This window comes from Manacus candei, unplaced genomic scaffold (genome assembly GCF_025592945.1).
Source record: "Manacus candei isolate 608988 ecotype Guabito, Panama unplaced genomic scaffold, ASM2559294v1 h1tg000050l, whole genome shotgun sequence".
Lineage (NCBI taxonomy): Eukaryota > Metazoa > Chordata > Aves > Passeriformes > Pipridae > Manacus > Manacus candei.
Genome location: NW_026138098.1, coordinates 7,404,116 through 7,427,990, shown reverse-complemented (window position 1 = coordinate 7,427,990; position 23,875 = coordinate 7,404,116). Strand labels below are relative to the sequence as shown.

The 23,875-nt window shown below is 38.1% G+C and overlaps 1 protein-coding gene across 1 annotated transcript in view; it reads left to right on the top strand.

Annotated features, from left to right (window-relative positions):
* CFAP46 (cilia and flagella associated protein 46) overlaps positions 1-12,016 on the top strand; it is a 74,531-nt gene extending 62,515 nt beyond the window's left edge. Inside the window, exons 51-59 of the mRNA XM_051801238.1 lie at positions 1,142-1,206; positions 1,771-1,822; positions 1,915-1,950; positions 3,098-3,200; positions 4,420-4,532; positions 6,591-6,672; positions 8,582-8,718; positions 9,167-9,253; positions 9,999-12,016. Coding sequence (XP_051657198.1) covers positions 1,142-1,206; positions 1,771-1,822; positions 1,915-1,950; positions 3,098-3,200; positions 4,420-4,532; positions 6,591-6,672; positions 8,582-8,718; positions 9,167-9,253; positions 9,999-10,135 — 812 coding nt within the window. The 3' untranslated portion in view covers positions 10,136-12,016. The remainder of the gene's footprint in view (positions 1-1,141; positions 1,207-1,770; positions 1,823-1,914; positions 1,951-3,097; positions 3,201-4,419; positions 4,533-6,590; positions 6,673-8,581; positions 8,719-9,166; positions 9,254-9,998) is intronic.
* Positions 12,017-23,875: the final 11,859 nt, after the last annotated feature.

The following is a 23,875-nucleotide window of genomic DNA, read 5'->3' as shown; positions in this document are numbered from 1 at the left end:
TCTTAAAACTCATTTCTTAGATCTAGAAGTGAGTAATAAATGCAGGGACTAAGCAGTTTTTGTATAAATCAAAGATACCTTCTATTACTGAAGTTAAAAATTTGAAGTTGCATTTTGCTCATACATAGGTAATACCACATAAAATTTTTAAAACTATTTTTTAACTTAGTCTGAGTTAAAAAATAGACCAAGTTTAGAAAATCTTACTCTGTACCATGAAAGTATTCTGTTCCAGGGAGGTTCTTGTATAGTGTTTGTATCTGTAATATTTAATAGTAATTAGCCTTCATTTCACCTCTTCTTTCTAAAGGGAAAGAATTGTAAATAACCTGAGATTAGAATATTTTTGGTTTACATACACACTCATACCCTGTTACAAGTCTTTCAGAAATATGAGTTTTATAATGTCAGGTTTTTTCCATTTCTGTTTTTCCCTTTTTTAAAGTGGAACTCTTTATGGTTGCCTGATTTTAGAAGCAGATAAATGAGAGGGAGCAGAGTTGCAAAGTGTCTGTTTATGAGATTGTGGCAGTGGCCACTGAGTGAGTGAACATGAGCTAGAGGAGTGTGAATGTGGATCTCAAACTGCCCCCAGCCTTCAGGGCACTCCAGTGACAATGGCTGAAACGTGTGCTCTGGGTGCTGGTCATATATACAGTGAGAAATAGAAGTCACTTTTCTGTGCTTTTTAAAATTCCCTTGAACAAATAAAAATTCCAATTCAAATATGACACTTTCTTTTTTGTTTTGGTATCTGTGTGTCCCATAGAAGCTTCAGTAATTCCATTAACATCAACAATTAACAAATGTGGCAATAGGCCTAGAAAGTGCTTTGATAATCACTGCTCAACTCTATCCGAAATTGGCAGTGTAACAAAGCATCTTCATGTGCAAGGGATCACATCTCCAGCTTGTTTTCCTCTATAAAGCCAGTATTTTTAGGCAAGAAGGTTTGGGTGATGTCCTTGCCTTGCTGTATTCTGAAAGGAATTTTTATTTTTCCACTTGATCCTGTTGTTGTTATCATTGTTTATTATTGTTGTTGTTGTTACTACAATATATATATGTAAACCTTTGAGGACATTTATTTTCTAAAACTGCCTATTATTATATTAAAAAAAATTTCTTTTCAATTTCACAGAGACAGATGTTGAAATATCTAAAGAAACAAAATCAAAACCACGTCAGAAAAAGAGTGTTCAAATGGTGAACTTTCCACATTTTTAAAATAAGCTTTATAGGAATAACTTTTATTTTTTTGTTAAAAATGTGAGAGAACTTGCATAGAAAAGTGTTCAAGCAGCTTGCATAGAAGCTCATTATGTGTGCTAGAATTCTCAAGTGGAGTAAATGCCACATAAGTCCATAAAAATTTTGCTTACTGTTGATTTTGCAAGGAGTTACTGCTTGGAAGAATTGTACTTTGTAAATGGGACATATTTAATAACCCACCAAGGGAGCTGCTTAAAGTTACTGAAAGATGTCCTGCAACAATATATTTCATATAGTGTATACATATAGTTTTTATAAATGTATATCTGTATTTGCCTACGTGCAGACGTGTTTGTATGTAAAGGGTGTCTGTGCATTTCAGATAATGCAGAATAACTTAGGCTTTTAATTTCCATTGACAATTGAGTATCACCTTCATTAATCCTGCAGTTTTTTGACACATCTTCCTGTTAGTTGTTTGACAGAAAGCATGCAATACTGTTAATATTTGATTGAAACTTTTACATGCAGTAGAATATGTATTCTTTTTAATTGCAGGCAACAGTTAATCGTGATTTACCCTTGAGTGTTGATGCTCGTAATTTTAAATGTATCCTTTCACAAACTATGAGCCAAATGTATCAGATAAACTTTCTTCTTTTGTTGTTTAAATTGTGTTGTTTCTGCTTAACTGTTTATCAGACATTGTGGACCCCTATAATGAAGGAAGTGAAGCAGGTAATATATATTAAATAATAATTTCTTCACCATTTACCCATGGAATTGAGAAAATTTTGTACCAAAAAATGAAGTCATGACATAAAGATGTTGGCAAAAAAGCTTAGCTGTTCATCAGAACAGTAAATGGGGCATCAGTGAAACAATGTAACAGTTAATGGAGGATTTTAATTGAATCACAGAATCCCAGACTATTTGGATTGGGAGGGACCCTAAAGATCATGAGTTCCACCTCCTGCCATGGGCAGGAACACCTTCCACTAGCCCAAGTTGCTCCAAGCCCTGTCCAACCTGGCCTTGGACACTTCCAGGGATGGGGCAGCCACAGCTTCTCTGGGCAACCTGGCCAGGGCCTCACCACCCTCACAGGGAAGAATTTCTTCCCAATATCCCATCTGACCCTGCCCTCTGGCAGTGGGAAGCCATTCCCTGTGTCCTGTCACTCCAGACCCTTATTAACAGTTGCTCTCCATCTGTCTTGTTGGCTCCCTTCAGCTGTTGGAATAGTTTTTAAGTCTGAATGCAACCCAAAAGCAGCTGCTGAACAACCAGTGGCATAGCAGAGGATGGCTTCATGTATTTGCAGTTTCTCCTTCACAGCAGATCGAAATAAAGCACTGTTCATGTGCTCAGTATCTGGCTCTAGTGTCTATTTTTAATTTACACTAGTATGAAATATAGTCAAAAAGAGAAAATTATTTGTCATTAAATGTGCAATGTCCTTGGAGAGCAGAGGTGACATTGGAGTCTTGTTTTCTGAAATCGGGACTCTGGAAATTCAGTTGTTTTATCCACCTGCTTAAGTCCTCTCTGAGCCTCTGGAACAGAACTGTATGTTCTGGTGTTCAATTCTTTACCCTTTCCTCAGGGTATCTACAGTTTTTTCTTTGTGCTTTTAAAGTCTTTAACCTTCTACCAAATAATTCTTGTCCATTATAAGATACACTTTTCAAATGGGAATCACACTTTTACCCTGAAAATGTCACAATTGCTTCAATTTTAAAAGCCAGACTTAGGTTTCAAAAAACATGAAATCTAATGATGACCTGCAAATATTATAGTCTCATTTTAAAATTTTTGAAATTAAGATTTCCCAGTGTAGTTTGTAGCATGTTATGCTCATAAGGATGAAATTCTGTTATTACAGAAGCTTCAAGTCCTTCCCAGAAAATAAAGGAAATCCTAGAAAAATACCGTGACCCGTTCACAGCACAGTGGGAAGGTGTCATTGGCAATGTGCGTGTTCCAAGGTATGTAATATTCTGTCTGCTTTCTTGTTTTATCCATGTTTCTTGTTTAAAATCATGCCTGTTTCCAGAGTCTTTGGTCATAAAAATAGGGTCAAGTTTTCCTGAGCTGGTAAACACATAGCAGACCATTGTTATTGTTTCAAACACAGATTTAGATTTGTAGACAGAATATTTTAGGGATCTGAAATACAGTGCCACAAAGGGATTTAGCCTTGTGGGTTTTGTTAGAGTTGCTGTATATGTAGATAATCTAATTTTGACAGAAAGTCTCCTGGTGCAGTCTTTGATGAATAAACATGCAAGCATAAGTGTAATTTCTGGCTTTGCTTATAACTGTTTTTAAATCCAAGTGTTAAAACCTGTAGCATCTCCCTGTACCCTGAGTCAGCTGTAAGGCTGGAGTACAGATTTCAGAGGCAAAGTAGTCAAGGTGCATCTCAAGAGTTCCCAATTTCAGACTTTGATTATGGAGTTAATACCATTTTATGGAGTATATTCATAAACACACTGTTCTTTCTAGAAGTACTTTACTTTTAAGATCAAAATCATAGAGGGATAAAAGGGATCTCGAGAGGTCAAGCAGTGACCAGTCCTATGAGTCAACATGGCCATCACTGGACATTCCTTCCTAACTGCTGTTTTAGCAATCAGTCCTTTGGAATCTTCCCTAATTAGTTAATGTCACTGAGTAGATTCTTTAGTATTTCTTCCTAGCAATTAGAAGGATGGTTGTTATCAAATTGCAGGTTTTGCTGCCAGCTGGGCTAATTATCCACATCTCTTTTCAAACCCTAATGGCTTTGTGCCCTGGTGGGTGCAATGGGTGCCTATATAAATACTGCCTTTGAATGTTGGACTAAAGACTGGGATTTCAAAGCTGCACAATGCATACAGCAATGATTTTTTTAAAAATTTTTTTCATGGAGAGACTGGTATTCATCTAAAAATACACTATGCCTCTTGCTCACTAAGAGATGTTACTAAACTTAGTATACCCCTGTATTAAAATAGCTGCTATTAATTAGTCCCTATGAGTTACTACATTTTTCATAGAATTCTGCAGTCTGATTTGTCTCCTTGCTTTGCATGCTGACTTCTGTTGTAATTATTTCTGGACTAAATAACACTGAATTGCTTGCTGTGCGTAATTTCTGAAAAAGTATTCTTGTAAATAGTAAGATAAAAGTAACTTCCTTTCTTTGTTCTTCCTTCCTTTCAGCCAAGCTGAGTGGGAGCAGCTGCTGACAAGCTGTAGTGCATTTCTCTTCTATGGGATGGAGAGATTCATGTCTCATGTATTACTGAACAGATTGGTTGCTATGAACATCCCAAGTAAGATAAGCAAATTGAGAAATATTTTTTAATGGCATCACCTATTCCTAGGTGTGTCCTACTGTATCATTATCACAGTATTGATCTTAGTAATTAGGGGCTTTTTTTTGAGATCCAGGATTTTTAATTGAAAACCTTTGTATTACGTAGGTTTTATTCTGCTGTGCAGCTTTCCTGTTATTCCTCACAAATAAGCTTGGTCCTTGTCACTTCCAAATGTTGGAATTTCTTAGGTTCCAGAAACTGAGTCATCATCTAATGGTTTTCCCAGTGAATCCTCTCCTTTACTTTGGAATTAAGTATTTGGTTGCAAGTTATTATTTATTGCTTAGAACAACCTCTGTGGTGCCAATTCTCCAAAATTCTGAAGTCTCCACTGCGGCAAAGCAGAATTGCCCATCAGATCTGGGTTAATGCTGAAAGATTGTTCTGGTGTTATGGAGCATTTGTAGGCTCTGAGAAGGTATTTTCTTCTCTGCTTCTTCACAACAATTCATCTTTTTGTTATAGCCTAAGGTTTAGTTTCAGGACTAGTTTTTCCGATTCACAATCTTCCTTTCTCCTCCTACTCCCCTTGCACATCTGGAAGAAGCTTAACTTTGGAGCTGTGTGGAATTTGTCAGTGTAGCTGAGTTGCTGTATTGTGTTGATGTGTGAAAGTGAGGAGGACAGTGCACATCAGATTGTGAAGCCCTGCAAGGCAACAGGAAGCTTCTTCATGAAGCTTTGATTTAAAAAGTGATTTAAACATTTAGATGTAAATATTATGGGAAATATATAACCTCTGAAGATGAGTTTTCAGATATCCATAGGCCAGATATTTACAGGTATGGCAGCTTTTGGAAAGTTGTTAAACCCTGTCCTGTGTCCTACTCTTAAAATATGCCAGGATTAATTCTGCCTGAGATTTCTGAAAGCTCTAACCTAGATGCAATATTATTAAATATTGAGTTTGCTAATTTACATGATGAAATAAAATATATCACTGCTGAATCTGAGCAGGAGACCAGGCTGAGGAAGAGAATGCAGGGGTTTAGCAAATCCTGAAATGCAAGATCAGAATGCAAGTTAACCTTGCTTTATGCAGGGCATAATTTGGGAAAGCCTAGTAGAATGTCTTATACTTAAGGAAAAATAGTCAGTTAAACATAATACATTAGGGAATGACTGCTTAAGAGGCAGAATTACAGAACAGAGTCGAGATGGATCACAAATTAAACAATGTACTCTTCCTAGGCTTAAAAAGAAACAAGCTCTGTATAGGGATAACTATACAGGAGTGTCATTTGCAAGTTATATGAAATTTTCCACTGTACTTAGTTTTGCAAAGGTCTCAGCTGGAGAAGAATGTTGACAACACAGAGTAAGTCATTGGTGGAGAACAATAAGAGTGGTTAGAAGGCTGTACCATAGTTTGTGTGCTTAGCTTTATTCATAAATATGTATGTGCACTGATAGGTTTATATGCATTTTAAACATACTTTAGGAGGAAAGATCAACATATTGAGAGGAGATCTGCTCAGGTCAGGAGAATAAGTAACAGATTAAAACTCCAGCAAACCAAACAGTGGCAAAGCCTTTTAATTCTGAGAGTATTCGGAGTTATTTTGCTGGAGACCTTTAAGGAAAGTGAGGCATGTTGGAGGTGTAACTTGGTTGTAACTTGTGGAGAGGAACTGCATAGAAAACATTTCCATACCTGCATAGCATAAACTCTTCTGAGAGTTTATAAGTACAGAATTGAGTCATACAGGTCATTGGCTGTAATAAGATGGTATGTGGACTTCATGATCAGTTATACTAATGTGGCACAGCAAAAAAACTGCAAAACACTATGGAAAAGCATAGCAAAATTACATCAAATGATGTTAGGATGACTTTATTAGTTCCTTTACATTATACTTGACAATTTTTGCTGAAATGTATAAGTTTTATATTAGTTGTTTAGACCATGTTCAAGAAAGTAATTAACTTATGAAAGGCTTAATTTACCTATATTTATTATGCTGGACATTATTATTAGTGCAGATACCATTGCTATAATACATATTTTTCCAGAATGCAATTTGATGATTCTTCTGGATCTGGTACGATCACAGCAAAGTTACCAAAGAATTACAAACGCTGATATCCACAAAAGGTAGGACAAACATGATTTCAGTGAAGTCCACAGTAAGGCAGATTATTTCAAAGCAGAGTTAAAATTCTGAGTTACAAATATTCTTGTTTACTTCTGTAAGTAGAAGAGCCTCTTTATAGGGCTAAATAGGATGAAAGCTCTGTTACAAGGCAGTGATAAGATAATCAGACACAGAAACCTTGCTGCATTACTCTTACCTCCCAAACTGAGTTCAAGATTCTCAAAATGTTGTAATTGAGTATATAAAACTTCCCTTTAACAAATAAACTATTAAGAGTCCCTCTGAGGCTTCATACACTGAATGGTTTAACAATGTGACAGATTTTTGTTTAAATAAATTATTATGGCGCGTTAAATGGCCTGTTCAGAGTTTTTAATATTATTAATCACAGGTTTTTTATCCTTAAAAGCATCTCAGTATTTTCCTTGCTTTTAAGTTGACAGGTGGCAGGGTTTGTATTCTTTTACTGTATGTCCATTAAGAATACTTGACAGATGGCATGTGACAAATAAGTATAAAGGTATTAAAAGCAAGAAGAGTAGTCTTAGTGTCCTAATTTTATTCATGAGTTACTTAGTCCATGCTGAATTTTCAAATAACCTAGTTTTGGGGCTCTCTCAAACCTTGACAACTCCTGAGGGCCAGGATACCTTGCAAAGGGGCTTAGGTGGAATGGAGCACTGGGCAATCATCAGAGACATGAAGATTAACACAGACAAATTACAGACTCTGCTCTAGGGACACCAGTATGAACCAGGACAGGGGGGGCTGGAAGGGCCCTGCACAAAGGGTCCTGAGGCTGTGCCTGGGCACCCAGAGGGCAGAGCACATCCTGGGAGCAGAAGTGTCTTTTGACTTTTCTAATTATTCATTCCATGAAGAGGAAATAGAAAGAAAAAATCTCTAAAAATACTGTTTAATCAGTGCAACAATGCATAAGTTAAAATCAGTTTTGTGTAAGATAGGTTATACACAAAACTATATGTGTAAATATGCAGATCTCTGAATATATGACAACCTCCTGGTATTTTTTTATATCCTTTTTCACATCCCCTAAACAGCCATTTCCTAAACCAAACCAAAATGCGATTCCTTAAACTAGTTTTTCCAACTCAGAACTTTCGAAGTTTCGCTGTAATAGACTGGTGAATTTATCAACAGGACTTACATGTTTGAGTCTAAAAGCCTCCTGAAAGTTTAGAATAACATTTGTTTAAAACTGAGTCACATAACTACTTAGACAATCAGAGCATCTCCCCAAAAAATTACTGAAAAATTTAATTATCATCTTTTGATAAAGTTACCATGAAAAGCAGAGCCAAATCAAAACAAAATTCAACCTTCTGTTTACTGCAGTTCCAACCTTACAGATTATCACTCCCATCCCATCACTAAAACAAAAATTAAGCAAAGAGACTTAATTAAATATTCAGCAGTAAAAAATCAAATCCCACATTACAAGTGATTTGCTTTTAGGCCTCCAAATTAACATCATACTTATGACACAGAGCAGGGTTTCAGTTCTTGCAATATTCTGTGTCTAAACATGTATTTTCATGTGATTCCCAACATTTTGACTATGTTATAAAGGATATTCTGCAGTGTTTTGTAAAAGTTAGTGTGTCACTCCTTTCACATTTCCTGAGATGCCCCAAACTACAGTAATAGGACAGAGAGCAATCCTACTGGTAAAATTCCATCATGGAAAGATATAAAGTTACCTAAATACATTGCATGAGATTCAAGGTGCTATATGAATGTCAGAAAGCACTTTATGCTCAGCATACCAGAAAATACCATCTGGCTTCTTTCTCCTTCTTTTAAAAAGCACTGTATATTTAGTTATATTTTTTTAATACATTATGTACATTTTTCTTTTATTAATCTCATACTTTTGGTTTTGTTTAGTTGCCTACATATCACTCTAGAGAGACCAACAGAGACAGCAATGCTGCTGAGCCTCACTGGGGTTGGCTGTGTAGTGGCCACCCAGTGGTACACGAGCCTGCAGGAGAATGCAGAGAGGCTGGAGATCCTGTTCCACAGTGAGTGTTTGCTATTGCTTCAGACACCTGGTGTGTGCATCTCCCTGCCTACTGGCTCCTCTTCCTTTGCTCCTCACCAAACTTTGCCTGGAGTTTCCATAGGAGGTGAACTGTGTGCAGGAGCCACTGTGGTGTCGACAGGTTGATCTTGCAAACAGAACAGTAACCTGCTTAAAACAGTGTTAGTGGGGTGTTTGTTGATGGTCACATGGTAAGAATAGGATTTCTCCAGTGAGAAGCAGTGCCTTAGGACTTGGCAACCTGTAGTTACATCAGCTATGGGGAAAACAAAAACTGGAGTGAACTTAGCCTTCTCAGAAGTACGTAACTGGATCTGTAAAGTATCCTTTTGCATTGAGTTTTAAATCTGAAAGCATCAGGCTCTAGATACTTTGTTGTATTTCAAAACTTTCATTAAAAACTCACAGAAACTAACATTTCTTTCCAGATTTGCTGAGCAACGGTAGAACAACCGGGCAGACAGTCCGTATTCTTCAAAAGAGTGGAATTCACAAGAAAAGGGATTCCATTGAAAGTAAGAATTAAAAGCTTAATACAAGAGACTGACTGTGCAAATTAACTAGAAACTGGTAGATCTATGGGTGGTTCACAGGTAGAAGTGAAACCTTCCAGCTGACCTGTGACAATTTTCTGTGGCAATTCTTAAAAGAATCGAGAGTCAGAAGACCACTGATACAATATCATAATTGGAGTAGCCATTCTTATATAAATAAAATTTTTGGGGATGCTCTGTCATAGTTGACCAAAAGCTAAAGTTTGTACTCCACTAAACTGTTACAAAATGAAGCAGGGGGACTGAAAAGGTACATCAGGAGCATAACATAAGCATAGTCTATAATCTATGGATTATAGACTGCAAGAAGATCAGCAGTTATTTTAGACAGTCTGCATGGTAAAGGGCACACTACCTGGTATCTTGCTGGAGAGGGAGGAATGATTTTCAGTAAAACAACTTTTAATGTACTGTCTATAAAATTGTATTGCTGTTTTTCAATGTATGGGACTTACCTCTTAAAATAAGGGTTAATAAAATAAATTTTAGATATAACTTGCACTGTCATAGAATTGAAGAGAGAAGGAATTCAGACCAGAAATATTCCCTAGTTTTCTGTTTTTTTCAGAAAATGCTTCTTAGATATAGTGGCAAGAACATAAAAGAGTATTAATCAAAGAGAAGATGTGTTAAATTATGGCACTTAAAGCATTCTTCTATTCAGTCATATTCACAAATAAGAATGTTTTTTGCCATATTTTTATAGCAGAAGTGGATTCTCTCAGCTCTTCTGGAGACAGAACAGAAGAACAGACTGCTCACACTTCCTCAGATCTTCCTGCAACTCATCCATCATTTTTCAACTGTGTGCTCTATGGTTTACCCAACGTTGTTTTGGTGTAATTTGTGTCAGTCTTTCTGTGCTGGGAAACCTTCACTGTGCACAGGGAACCTTTGTTTTTTCAAAATTATTATGTGTATGGATTTTGTAATATGCTCTGTTAAACGGCAGTGCGTTTTTAAATTACATGCTTTAAAACTTTTATTTGTAGTAGTAGAAATAGATGTAAAATAATTTAATACTTATGGAAAGTATAAATCTTTGATTGTTATTGCAACTAAAACCATTTTAAGAGTCTTTTTTTTCCCCAGTAAAATGGTGATGTGTTGTTTCCTGTAACAGTTTTTTTGTGTTTGATGCTGATAGAACATTAAAATGGCACTGAAAAGATACTATTCTTGGCTACCTGATGTGTTATAGTTAGAACCTGGTAAGAGCTCTAGGGCTATTTAAACCATAATTACAAAATAATGACATGCAAAATACTTTCTGTATGCACACAGTAGAATATAAATTTCTGCTTTCTTCCCTGTTGCTTTCACAATTTAATTAGATGACCTTATATGAACTGCAGCTGCTCTGTCAAACTGTGTTCCATAAGAAGCACGATTTTTATTCCCTTTTATAACCTAATTTAGACAGGACGTATATTTTTTGTGGCATGTATTTGGGCATTCCATAACAATACCCAGTAAGAGGAGATCATAGACTGTTCTGAAGTTACCCAGTCTGAAAATTAAGGATTCATTGTAAGATATTTTCAAGTCTCTGAACTTGTCATGTTTTGCCACATACTGGCATGAGTCCCTTTCCCAAGTTCTGGCATCTATGTGTTTATTTTTAGGTCTCATGAGGTACTTTTTCATTGTGTCTTTGTGACACAGCTGCTTTTTCAAATCCCATTCACGGTATTTGGGAAGCTCAAGGATTGCTGAGTTTGGAGAAGCAATTTCTCTTGAAGGAAGCAAGTGTTCACACTTGTTCAGTATAGCAAATATCCACTGTATGGTTAATTTCTTATTTATTTCCAATAATAATTTTCACATCATACTTCAACACATTCATTGCTGTGAAACTGTGTTTCCCTGCACTTAATGTGTTGTTCACCTTGAATGCCACCTTTCTAGTGCTGTCTCTTTCTGTGTAACATAAAAGGCTTTGGAAAAAAGTGTATTCAATGGCAATCATGGAGTCTTGGCTGCCTTGCTACAGGACAGTTCTTATGAATTTGTATTAACTTCCACCTTCTTGAAATAAGAAGTTTCATGAATGGTTAAGTGCAGAAAAGTTTCAATGCTTCAGAAATGTCAGTGCTGCTCTTTGAGAATAATCCAAGATAAAAACTTCAAGATTTCAAAGGTTTGAAAAACCACTGATATCCAGGTACAGTGGTCTTATTCAATAATTTACTACTGTGGTTTATTTATGAAACTGATGGAAATAACTTAGCCTACTACTTAATCAGTAATGAAGTGCAGGCATAACCAAACCTCCTGGGGTGGTGGGGGTGTCCTCTGTATTGCTGTGCTAAATTGCAGTCAATAAAATCATCATAGTAGGACTGCATGAGTGGATGATGAACTGTACTTCAGAGTGAATGTGCACTCAGAAGACATCAGTTCATTCCTTCAGGAATTGGTGCCAGAAATAATGTCTTCTTTTCCATTATATGTTTGTAGCAATGTGCGGGCACATGATTATACAAAAGTAAAGAGTCACTTCAGGAGGAGATGGGTAGTAGAAGTGGGAATGATATCAAAAGAAAAAGAGCACAGATACTTAACATCTTTTATATTTCTTTTACATTTACAATGGCAGTTTAACACGGGAGAGGAACCTGCTGCTTATTTATACTGAGGAAGGATTCAGCAGCCCAGCTGGTATAGTCTGAGAGTCCACGATGCTTCTCTGTTAAAGACAGCGAACAAGAATGGAACTGAGCAAGGCAAGGATGAGAAGGAATATTGTAGAAAATTGCTGTTTCAGAACCTGTTTTGGTTAAGGAACTAAAAGCTCAAAATTTTCTGATATTATTCAGACTTTCAAGTGAGGTGCTCTCATAGCAATTATCTGTGCTAATGATAGCAGGTGTTCTCCCCACAGAGGGAGCCAGCAGGTCTGGACAGTGTGAGCAAAGCACTCTGAGTGCAGCACAGAAGGGTTTGTTCATCTGGTAATGTATGAGACCCCCAAGAGGGGGGCCTTCAAATTGGCTTCAGATTATTTGGAGAACTAAACAGTAACATAGGTATAGAAGGTGCTGTACAGAAGGTCTTCATTCTTTAAATTGAATATGAAATGAGTGAACCAAAATTTTCAGCTGTAAATAGAAAAGTAGAATTAAGACTGTTGATTTCTTATAAAAGTTTGTGTAGAAAGAGCACTTGCTAATAACTGCAATGGAAAGAAGGGGGATGAAATGCAGATGGGATTATATTTAACCATTCATTAAGTATGTATGAACAGCAAATTCAGAAAGGCAAGTTCTTTTATCATGGAGTCCCAGACTGGTTTGGACTGGAAGGGACCTTAAAGCTTATTCAGTCCCACCCCCTGCCATAGGCAGGAACACCTTCCACTAGACCAGGTTGCTCCAAGCCCCATCTAACCTGGCCTTGGACACTTCCAGGGATGGGGCAGCCACAGCTTCTCTGGGCAACCTGTGCCAGGGCCTCACCACCCTCACAGGGAAGGGTTTGTTCCCAATATCCCATCTAACCCTGCCTTCTGGCAATGGGAAGCCATTTCCTCTGTCCTGTCCCTCCATCCCTTGTCCCAAGTCCCTCTCCAGCTCTCTTGGAGCCCCTTTAGGCACTGGAAGGGTCTCTCAGGTCTCTCTGGAGCCTTCTCTTCTCCAGGTGAACCCCCCCAGCTCTCCCAGCCTGGCTCCAGAGCAGAGGGGCTCCAGCCCTCAGAGCATCTCCGTGGCCTCCTCTGGCCTCGCTCCAGCAGCTCCATATCTCACACTGGGGACTCCTGGACTGGGTGCAGTGCCCCAGCTGGACTTTCACAATGGTTAGAAATTATTACATTAAGCAATAAATTTTTTTATGAAATAAAAAGATGAAATTAGAATATTGTTAAATACTTCTCTACTTTTTTGAGGAGTATTCTAGAGAATGCCGCCCATTTATTTGACTATGAGCTCTTAATTATTACAATATTATATATTGTTCAGCAACTTGCAGGAAAAAAATCCTACCAACTAATGACCCAGGAATAAATTACAGTAGATACAGCTCAGGACATATGAGCTCTCTCGTTGAACGACATTGGCACAAGCCCAAACAACAAGAATAAAAGCTTCTGAAAATATTTCATCTACGTGGCACCACATCGTTCCCATGCACTGTATCCATTCATACAAGAAATATTAAACAGTTAGTGCTATTCCATGTATCAAGGGCTTTAAAATACCTTTCTGAATTATGTCTCAGCAACATAACAAATCACATTATCAATTAGCTTTTATAACAGAAATGACATTTCATAATATATTTGAGCATGAAAAGAATTGGTCAGCTAAAATTTATGTAATCTGAAAAATGTGAGGAGGAAAAAAATCATGGTGAATTTATTGATAATATTCTAGGACAAGAACATAATTTGAGTAGTAGGTAGCTGTCCAAGAAAAGTGTGTAGTTGTAAATGGTCTGCAGGAAAGAACTGCAGTGAGTTTGCCACAAAATGATAAAAAACAAAAAGAGAAGCTCTGACATTAGTCCCTGGTGTCACCTCTTTAAGATTCTGCTGCCATCAGCAGTCACTGGAGGGTTTCTCATCCCATGTGCTGGGCTTGTCCCCTCAGCAGGGCTCTCTCCTCGCTTTGCACAGGTGGAGCATATCCCAAAACATGGCAGCTGTGGGTGTTTGTGGGCAGGGAAATAACAGCAGATTTGAGGTTGCAGTACAGATCATTCCCATGACTATTTAAGCCCATTCATCTGCGTTTGAACACTAATTTAGTGACTTTACAGCCTGCTAAGCCTTCTGACCCTTGCTTTTACACCCTGTCTGACCTGAAAGTTCTCCGGGAATGGGATATCAAAGGGAAGCCAACTATCCTATGAGTATAAATTATTTCTTCTGTTTAGTTTGGATGAAAGATAAAGCCACCAGGAAAAGCTGCTGAAAGTACCTCTCGGGTGTTAGTTCAGGCCTCAGCTACAGTGTCTCCATGTGGATACAGTGACAGATAGTTACAAACAGAGGTTTTAAGGATGTGGTCAAGATAAATCTGAAGGGATGCTTATGTGCTCTGACATACTGACTAGTCTGTGTAAGACCCAAGTCATTCCTCAGCTGATGAGAGAGTGTTTCTCAGCCACTGAGAGCAGAATGTGTGGGATCTTTCATGAACGTGGTAGGTGCCATTTTCAAAAGCAGTAGTCACAGTAGTCTTTATTTCAGAAGGCAACATATTTAATAAATTGCAGTTTTCCAGATGGTTACCTAAGACTTCTGGTACAAGGAATAATTTTAGATCACTTAATCCCATTTTTATAAAAATGCAGTATGAAATATTAACAATGTTCCCGGTGCATGACATATCAATTATAATATTTTCTGAAATATGAATCTTGAGATCTGTTATTATGTGTATGTATACTGTTAAATATAGTAAAATAAACATTGTAAAGACAGTAGTACAGTATTCTTCCACTGTCAAAAGAGTGTTGTAAGTCCTGAGTTCAATAGAGTTGAAGGCAACAAAATAAAGAGCCCTTTCAGAAGTAAAGGCCAATATCTTGGGCCAGGAAGGTACAAGAAATTAAAAGGGCAATAATCTTCGATAAACATAATCCTTAGTGTTTTGTGTCACCATCAGCAATTGAAGATGTCATTAGTAGACATTATATACATCTGAATAGCTTTGCAAAAATTTCCAAACATAACATCTCCTTCTTTTCACTTGGCTTTTCAGCTTGGTGGCAGTGTCCAAATCTGTGTGAAACATTGAGGGAGATACTTCTTTATGACCGAATGACTCTTGTGATTTATTTTCCCTTTGTTTCATAAAATGCTTCAGCCTGACACATGATGGCAGAAGAGGATGAAAACTGGCAAGATCAAACAGAGTCAGTTCTGAGCTCGAGCACTGCATCCTTTCTGTGACTGAATGTTCATGACCTGTCCCTTTTCTTGATGGCCTCATACTTGACATTTAGCATTTGAAACTGTGAGGACAAACCAGATGCCCACAAAGATGTACAGCTTTTCCAGGAACTAGGGCTGCACTAATTAAGAGTTTGTGTTTTACTTTCTGAACAGGCATCTAAAAATCTTTGTTATAATTATCTGGCCTTTTTCATACTTAATTTGCTTAAAGAATGTTATTGTCACAAGACAAGTTTCTTAGCAAGGTGGGTGGTTCAGACTTCTGGTTCTTATGGGCCCACCGTAACCATATTTAACAATTCAACAACTGACAAAACAACTTTTCCATGCTACAAGTGCACTGAGATAAGCTACAGATAAGGACACCAAAGTCAACTGAATCAGATTCATTATTATCTAAAATTCTTTTTAACTTGGGGTGGTTTTTTCCTTAATTTTGCACAAGTGTGTCAATTGTGAAAGACATCAATACATTGCAGGGAGAGTTGCAGAAAAAACCAACCAAACCAAACGAAACGTGAGTTTTTCAAAACTTCAGCTGGTAGTTTCCCTTGAAAAACCATAAGCTGTACTGATTTCCTTGTGAAAATATAATATATTATGGGTGTTTTATTATCTGACCGGGTACTGGGTGGTAGATCACATTTATATCACAGCAATGGTGTCCACACTGCTATTCTCTGTCTTCTTTTTCTGTTTAATGCCAAGATTTTAAGAGACAAATCAGTGCTCCCAATTTGTTTTGATTAGCACAATGAAGACATGATCACAATCCATCAGTAAGAGAAAAGGGTTTCATACTGTTGGACAGGAGTGTTCATTTGGAAAATTGCTGGGCATGGCAGGAGGACAACTTCTTAAGTCCGAAGTGAGCTTGGTGAGAGAACTGAAGTCCAAACTGAGCTTGGTGACGGTGGAATTATAGTCAGAGCTGTAATCTGCAATATCCTGGAAGAGGAGAGGAATGGAGGGGGAGAAGTTTGTGATGAAAACATTTAATCTGCTCAGAGTAGACATCTTGACCTTCATTCTGGTATTAATGAGCTGGTCTGCTGGAGTTCTCAGCATTGCAGGAGCAGCCAGAACAGTTTGTTCTTCTACTGATGTGACAGGTATTTATTAATTTCCTGTCAATACACTGGCAGAGAGAAGTAATTAAGATTTTCTGTTGAAAGAAAAGAATGGGTTTCAAAAAATATTTGCAGTTCTGTCATGTCCTCAGAATTTCTCTGAGCTTGTAACTCTTGCAGTGGCTCACAGAATTTCAGCTGAACGAGCACAGAGTGAGCTGCAGCTGAGGTGTGGGGTGGGCACCTGCAGTCAGTGGGTTAGTCCTCACAGGGAGGCAGCAGCTAAATTGCACAGATCACTGAGCATGATCTCGACAGAGTTCCAACCTTGTCACTGTGCATCTGATCCTCTCTGGGCCTTTGTTTTTATTGATAATTAGCCAGTAATCCCATCACTGACATCACAGGGGCCCTTCTCCTGCACTGCTGCTCCAGAGCAAGTAGGAGCTCAGATGCTCAGGGATCAAGAATTGCCAGGGTAGTGTGGGAAACAGACTTGTTCAACTGAAGCAGTTCATACCCTGGAAAGACACTGTCAGGGTGCTTTGCCTATTGTGTGCCTGGTGCAGCAAAATGTGAACAACTTACCCACCTTCTGGACTTTCATCATATGTGGAACAGGAGCTGTTGGCAGCTTTTAACCTCTAACAGCACAGTTTTTGCTTTTCACTACGCGTGGTCTATGTGGACACCTGATGGTTGAGAGAGATTTCATCTGTAAGGATTTGTCCCTCGCTGTTCATTCCATGCCAGGCCTGCACGTGCAAGTGCTGCACACTTTGTGCTTGAAGAAGAAGGGAGGTCGCAGTCCTGTTGAACACCAGAATGGCACAGAGGCAACACTGACACATCTGTAACCAGATATCTCTATCAAGTATTTATACAGTGATTGCTTTCCTGACACAAAAGGGAGTGTTAAATTTTCTGGTCCAGGCAGAGACAGGACTTGGGCAGTACTATTCCCATAAGCAAAGGAAATGTCCATTTTGCCCCTCTGCCTTAGTCACATCTGTGCCCTGGAGCAGCATCTATGTTCGTACCAGACTTCTATGCTGGTTTTATAATTTTCATTTTTTTTCTCCTCCAGCAGAGTTCATTGGTGTTTCTCCTGAATGACATTGACTTTTATTCCATCTGAAAATACCTATTTAGCATTTTTTGGTTATTAGTATTGCAAGTACTGACATTAGGAACCGAAGTGATACATATATTGAAATAAATTTGCACTGGAGTTCTACAAGCCTTTCTGCTTCTCCATCAGTGTGATTCAAGGGACATGGCCTACATCTGTACTCAATCAAACAGGGCTGCATTGGCCAATATAATCTAATTGTTTGACATTTTTATAGCAATTCATTGAGACTAAAGAGAGATTACTACATTAATATCATGATGCAGCAAGATAATAGTTGAGCTAAAACCAGTGTGCCAAATTGCTGAAAGGCTCTTAAATTCTCTTACAGATTTTTAAATATTTGTGACAGAGAAAAGGAAAGAGACTTCAATATAAATGTAATAAAGAGAAAGAATAGTACAATCTATAACACAAAGTATTATAATAAAGAACATTATCATAAATTTTCTAGGAATCTTCTCTTCACCAATCATTTATAATTATATTTCTCAATAATTGAGATGAGAATTATTGTTAATGTTCATGACTCTGTTTTCTTGGATAATCATTTTCACTGAGGTCATAATTAAACAGAAGAGGTTTTAGACAATGAATATTCATATTATTCCTCTAGTTATACTGTGAGCAAACTTGTCTGCCCTGGGTATATCTGGAGGAACACTCAGACTGGAATAGTGGTAAAGGAATGTTATGGAGACTCTGAACACACTTGTCTAAGACCTACTTAGGCTTAGACAAGTCACCTCATTGCACTATCAAAACCTGTCCTTTGCAAGTGCATTTGTTGGGAGAAAATGTCTCCTCTGAGTGATTTTGAAAGCTATTTTTATTTTTTTCCCATGTCAAAATCCACTTAGGTTTTTTTTGTTTTGTTTTGGTTTTTTTTTTCTTGAGAATATACAGCTTTGAGAACAGATTTGTTTGTTTTTCCACAAGAAAGCACTGGCACAAGTGTAAATGCAGAGCACCTCTAGTGTACCACTGCAGAAGACTTTGGAGCCCGGAGATGGTGATTCCAGGCTGAAACATCTGAGGTTTCCAGCATCACAAGGGTCCCAAGATTGCTATTACCTTTTCCATAATTTCTAGTTTTCACTCAGTGACTCATTTAGCCAGGCTTGAGCACTAGTGCCTTTTTCACCATTATCCCAAAGGAAGAAGCATGACCTCACAACACAGTGGTAGCTCTTATGACAAGCATAATTTTTATATATATATATATATATATATATATATATATATATATATATAAAGCTATTTTCACTACCAACAAGTAAACTGATGGAGGAATGCTGACATTTTTAAGCAAAACCACAGAGCAATTATCCCCCAGTGTCATGGGAGGTTTATAGGAAAGGCAGGTACTTTGTCCAGGTTGTGTCATTAAAATGCAACAAATGTTCCCAAAGCAGAGGAATAGTGCAGTGTTACATTGCTAGTTTTGCAAACTAGAGGCAATGCTTTTTTTCAAAGGAATGTGATTTCTAGATGTATTCTTGGTGGCAACACAAAAATTCAAGGACACAAGATGCCGTTTATTAGTTCACAATAAGTGTGTACAAATTGACTTTGGCAGCATTCACACCTTTTAGTCATGAAATCTTGAGGTCTTAAAACCATCCATTGCCTAAATTACTTTTTGTAGATGGTAAAATGTTCATGTTTTTACCGCATAATGCAAGAGGTGTCTCTTCAGTCACTGTGCAAAACTCCCAAGGAAAAAAAGCCCACTCCCCCACCCATTTTTTTGCTTGCAGATCTAAAGATTTTTTATTGTGTTACATTGAAAGACTTTAACAATCAGCTCTTGGGAAGCCTGTAGCACTTCGTGCCCAGGCTGATACTGCTCGGTTGGCCCACTATGACTATGTGTTTACACATTTTAAAATGTACTCTCTGACCTACAGGCAGAATAGGAAGGTAGCCCCCTCCTCCTGAAAAGCATTACTGAAGACATTTTAACATGAAAACATCCCATGATTCTATTATTCCTTGTTTGTATCAAAGATGAGAACCTCTCATAGAGACAGGAACTCTTACAGATGCAGACTGTTAATGCTGGAGAATTGATCAACATTTACAAAAACCCATTTGTTTTTATGTGTAGAAGCTAAATACCTTCTTCAAGAAAATGCCTTTGCCCACAGTTATGGGGGTTCTCATATTAATAAACCAAACAAAATCTGGCCCTTAACAGAAAACACTTCTGTGAGGGCCTGAAAAACATCAGTGTTATGGACAGTGACAAATATTGCTGGAACCTTGTGTTTTATGAGAATGATTTGTTAATTGTTCAATGCAGCTGTTGCTCGATGGAAAGAAAACATTTGTAATGCCTCTGTGGTCCTATTAAGACTAATTAATTCCTTTTCCAAATGAAATCGAGACTAATTAGACTCTAATATTAATTTCCTATTTGTCCTGAGCTGCTAATTTTCATATCACCCTGTTGCAGCCTATATTTGTATATCTGTGCTTGGGGATGTCAGTATTTGTCTGACAGGGTGGCAAGATGATATAAGACAACCATAAACATAATTATTAAAGTTGCCAGAGGGGCTGGTGCGAAAGGAGAATGATTCCAATCTCAACAGTGGCAGTCAGGCCTTGAACTCCATGTGGAACTCGACATGAGCTGGTTCTCCAGAAACCTTCAAGAGAGAGCTTCACACTGGGAACAAAGGTTTAGATGATGAACCCTTGTGTGCCACTGAGGTACTGCTCAAGTGATTTTCAGTATATTTAATTGAATTATGAACTTCTCTGTTGAAATAAGCTATTGATACGTTCATGCTGGCCCCACTGCTCCTGGCAGACTGAAGGAATGCTGCTTACCCCTATTTCTCTCATATGCAGTTTCTCTTCCTTCTCTGCTTCCTTCCCTGGACAATGCAAAGGTGGTTCTCTCTGGGAAGCCGATGAGCTCCCTGCACCCTCCCCAGCCATCACCTTATATCTGACACTCTTCAAAGTCAGTGGGACCATGTTCTCCTTCTATGGCTCAGATTATACTCTCTTCTCTCAGGCTTTCATGTGTTTCACCCTGAGAAATTGCTTCCCAGCAAACGTCTATTTACACCTTTAAACCTGGTTGTCCAGATTATGTTTTCCACTTGTTTTTGTGGTACTGCTTACAGTCCTCATCCTAACATCCTGCACTGCATCTCACACTATTAAACACTGATTTCCTTATGATAATGCTCCTTGGCCAGTCACTCAGGACATGAAACTTCCTCCTTATCTCACCATCCTCTAAAGTTCAATCCACCCTTTCCTGCATAACCTGTGCAAGTGCCTCCACTCCTGTGGATTCCTTCTACTACCCTCACTAACAGCATTATGCTAATCCAGCTTTCTACTTCTAAGGTATCTCCAGCCTTCCCAGTCCTGTGTTTCAGCCAGTCTCTCTTTCTGAATGTTTCACAATGATTTTCAAAGCTGTGTGTCCAGAGCTGTAAGTCTGACCATCTCTTCTGTGATTGGCACTGCTGCTACTATTTCTTCCTCTCACAATCCTGTTTTGTCAAGGGCAAAACTGTCTCCTCTGACATGGGGAACCATCTTGGTTTCACTTTGGCACAAATATTTTGTCCATGTCCAAAATTAATATTATTCCTTCCAATCTCATTTTTTCCTCTGGCCACTACTACTATGTTGCCTTATCTCATGAAACCATACCCTCTGTTGTATTTCAGCCACATACCTTTGATGTCCACAATACCTGTTGCAGTGCACAGAGAAGTTCACAAGCAAGAGTCTACATATTTTTGTTCTAACTAATCCTCATTTGTTGTTATTCTTGTCACTGAGTGCAAGTGTTACCATCTTTAACACATATTTAATTTGTTTTTTCATAATTATCTATCGTCTTCTTCAGTGCTATTTTGGATATGTATAATGCTTCTCTAAATCTTTGACTGTGAAGTCTGTGAACACTTTTTGTCTTCTGTATAAATACTGCTGTTACACCTTTAATTAATGGTCTGCATAACAGCAGAACAGTTGAATGCAAACAGTGAGAAAGTGGTTAAAATTCCCTTTAACTAAAAAAACTAACACCTCAACAAAGAATTCTCTGTGAGAAAAGTAGTGCCAGTGCTTTACTGACATCCAGAGAACAGGAACAATTTGAAGCCTCTAATACTGCACAGGAAAATAGCTTTGGGTTTTCTTCCATGTTTTCCTTTTATCTTCCAATTTTAATAACCAGACAGCTCAGAAAATGCTGCTGTTTCTAAATAAGTTTTAAATAAATCTTTTTCTAAAAGTCAGTCCCTGAATGTTATCTCGAAACTACTTCCCATGAAAATAAAGGCATATGACAATTAGTTTTGTCCAGGAAACAAAATCCCGTTAGAACTTTCATCTCTGCAGGAGCCCAGGTGTCTGTGAGCGGAGTGCTGGATGGGCATGGGAGACCCCTGGACCTGAGAGAAAAATCTTGCCTTGTCTTTCTAGCTGTTGCCTATGACCGGGCAAAAGGAAGCAGGGCTTGGAGTCACGACTTTTCGGTTTCTTCTGTACACTCTCTCCTCTCAGAATTCCTGGTTTGTTCCTTTTGTGCTGTAGTTCTCCCTTTCCCTTATAAAAAAGCCAACGCTTTTTGTCTGCCCTGTGGGGGAATGTGAGCAGTGCCCTGAGGGTCCTCTATCAATCCCCTGCCCTATAGTGTTTGAGAGCAGTAATTCATGTCTGGTGTCAGTGTCCCCTGCCCTGCTCGGCAGTGATGTGACCCCCGGCTCACCCTGCACTGGCTGCTGCTGCATTTAATGGGAGGGGACCCACTTGTGTTAGTTGGAGACACTGTCTTTGACTGTCTTTACAAACTGGTGTCCTCAATTAATTTACAGATGCAAAGCAGGTTTTCCTTGGTGAAATGTTCTACAAGTACCACTTCATCCTGAGTGACCCTCACTGAGGATGACACAGCCAGTAACCAGACAGGGAATCTCATGGTAACTCGCTATTTTCTATGGCTTTCTGTGCATTTTTACATTGTGTTTTTTCACTGCCATTGCTTAAGTTTTGTTGCCTTATTTGGTACTACAGAGCTGTACTTTACATATCTTAACCTTCTCAGGAGATAAAGTAATTCTGGTGCTTTTAATTAAACACTAGCACTTCTGCCAATTCTTCATGATTTAATATATCCAATACCATTAACATGTGATTAACCTAGGTCAACATATCCTTGAAAGAGAAAATCCGAGTCTTAAATGCAAGAATTTTTACTTTCAAATCATATCTGACTGTTTTAACAGACTAATGAGCACAAAAAGGTGCATGCAATAATAACTGAACACCTTACCCTTCCTGTCTCACAAAATTTCCAAAACATTTAAAAGAGGTATATAGATCTGTTCACTTTTCTGCTCTAGATGCCACAGGATTAACGGTAAAGAATGTGGCTGTCAGAATAAGGATCAACGTTTGGCTTTAGGATTGAGCCCTGCCAAAATGACACTGTAAAAGACAGTCACCTAATTAAATTCTGTGAGATGAAGACCATAGAGTCTTTTGCAGTGAGTTCTCACATGTGCAGGTCGTGATTTTATTTGTGGAGTAACTCACCTCTTTTGGATCTTACCATTCTGAAATCAGGGCATTCGAATCTGAACATTCTTCTACTCAGAACATAGAAAAAGGATCAAATTCAAAATAAATTTGAGTCCAGGAGGAATTAAGAGGAAGATCACAATGTATAAAAATTGCTTATTAAAAATTATGTGTTTAAAATGTTAGTTGTCTGTGTCTTGCAACTAAATTTCTCTAAAAAAGGGAATTGTCAAGTATCTTCACCTCCAGGGTGAAGGGTGCTGAGGGTGAAACAGGCAGAGCTGCCCTTTGGGAGAGGAGGCACAGTGCAGAGATGAGCAAAGGGAACAAGAGCAGGGCCAAAGAAACTGTCCCCACAGAGAGTTAAGGGGAAGCACTACAGAAATACACTTCCTGCAGGGATCACATTTTACCTATAGAGGATCTTTTAACAGAAAGATCTTATTGAATAATTCTTACGTCTTTGATGAAACGAAAAACATCAGCAGTAACCTAAGCAGGTACCTACTGTAACATGTTTGTCTTGGATGTCAGATACACTCTTCCCTGAATAATTCTAATTTTGTTGAAGTAAAACTGAACCATGGATGATTCATTCCACATCCTGTACAGCACAGAGTTACTGTAGTTTCTCTACACCACTATGGAGTAACATTTGTTTCAATTGGTATTGTATTAATATCTTCTCTAGAAATAATGGTTTTCCATACTAAAGTATATAAATATAGTCAGCCATTGCCTTTTCTTCTAAAATGCATTCAATAAAGGTAGATTTTATATAGGATTAAAAATCTGATATGCCAGTTCTTAGCAACATTTCATACAATGATCCCAAAGGCTGTTTAACACAGAAGTCTGTCTTTATTACACTTGTAGCCTAGTTTGGCTTTGCATGTGCAAGTGATGTTCCACTAAAGCCAAGT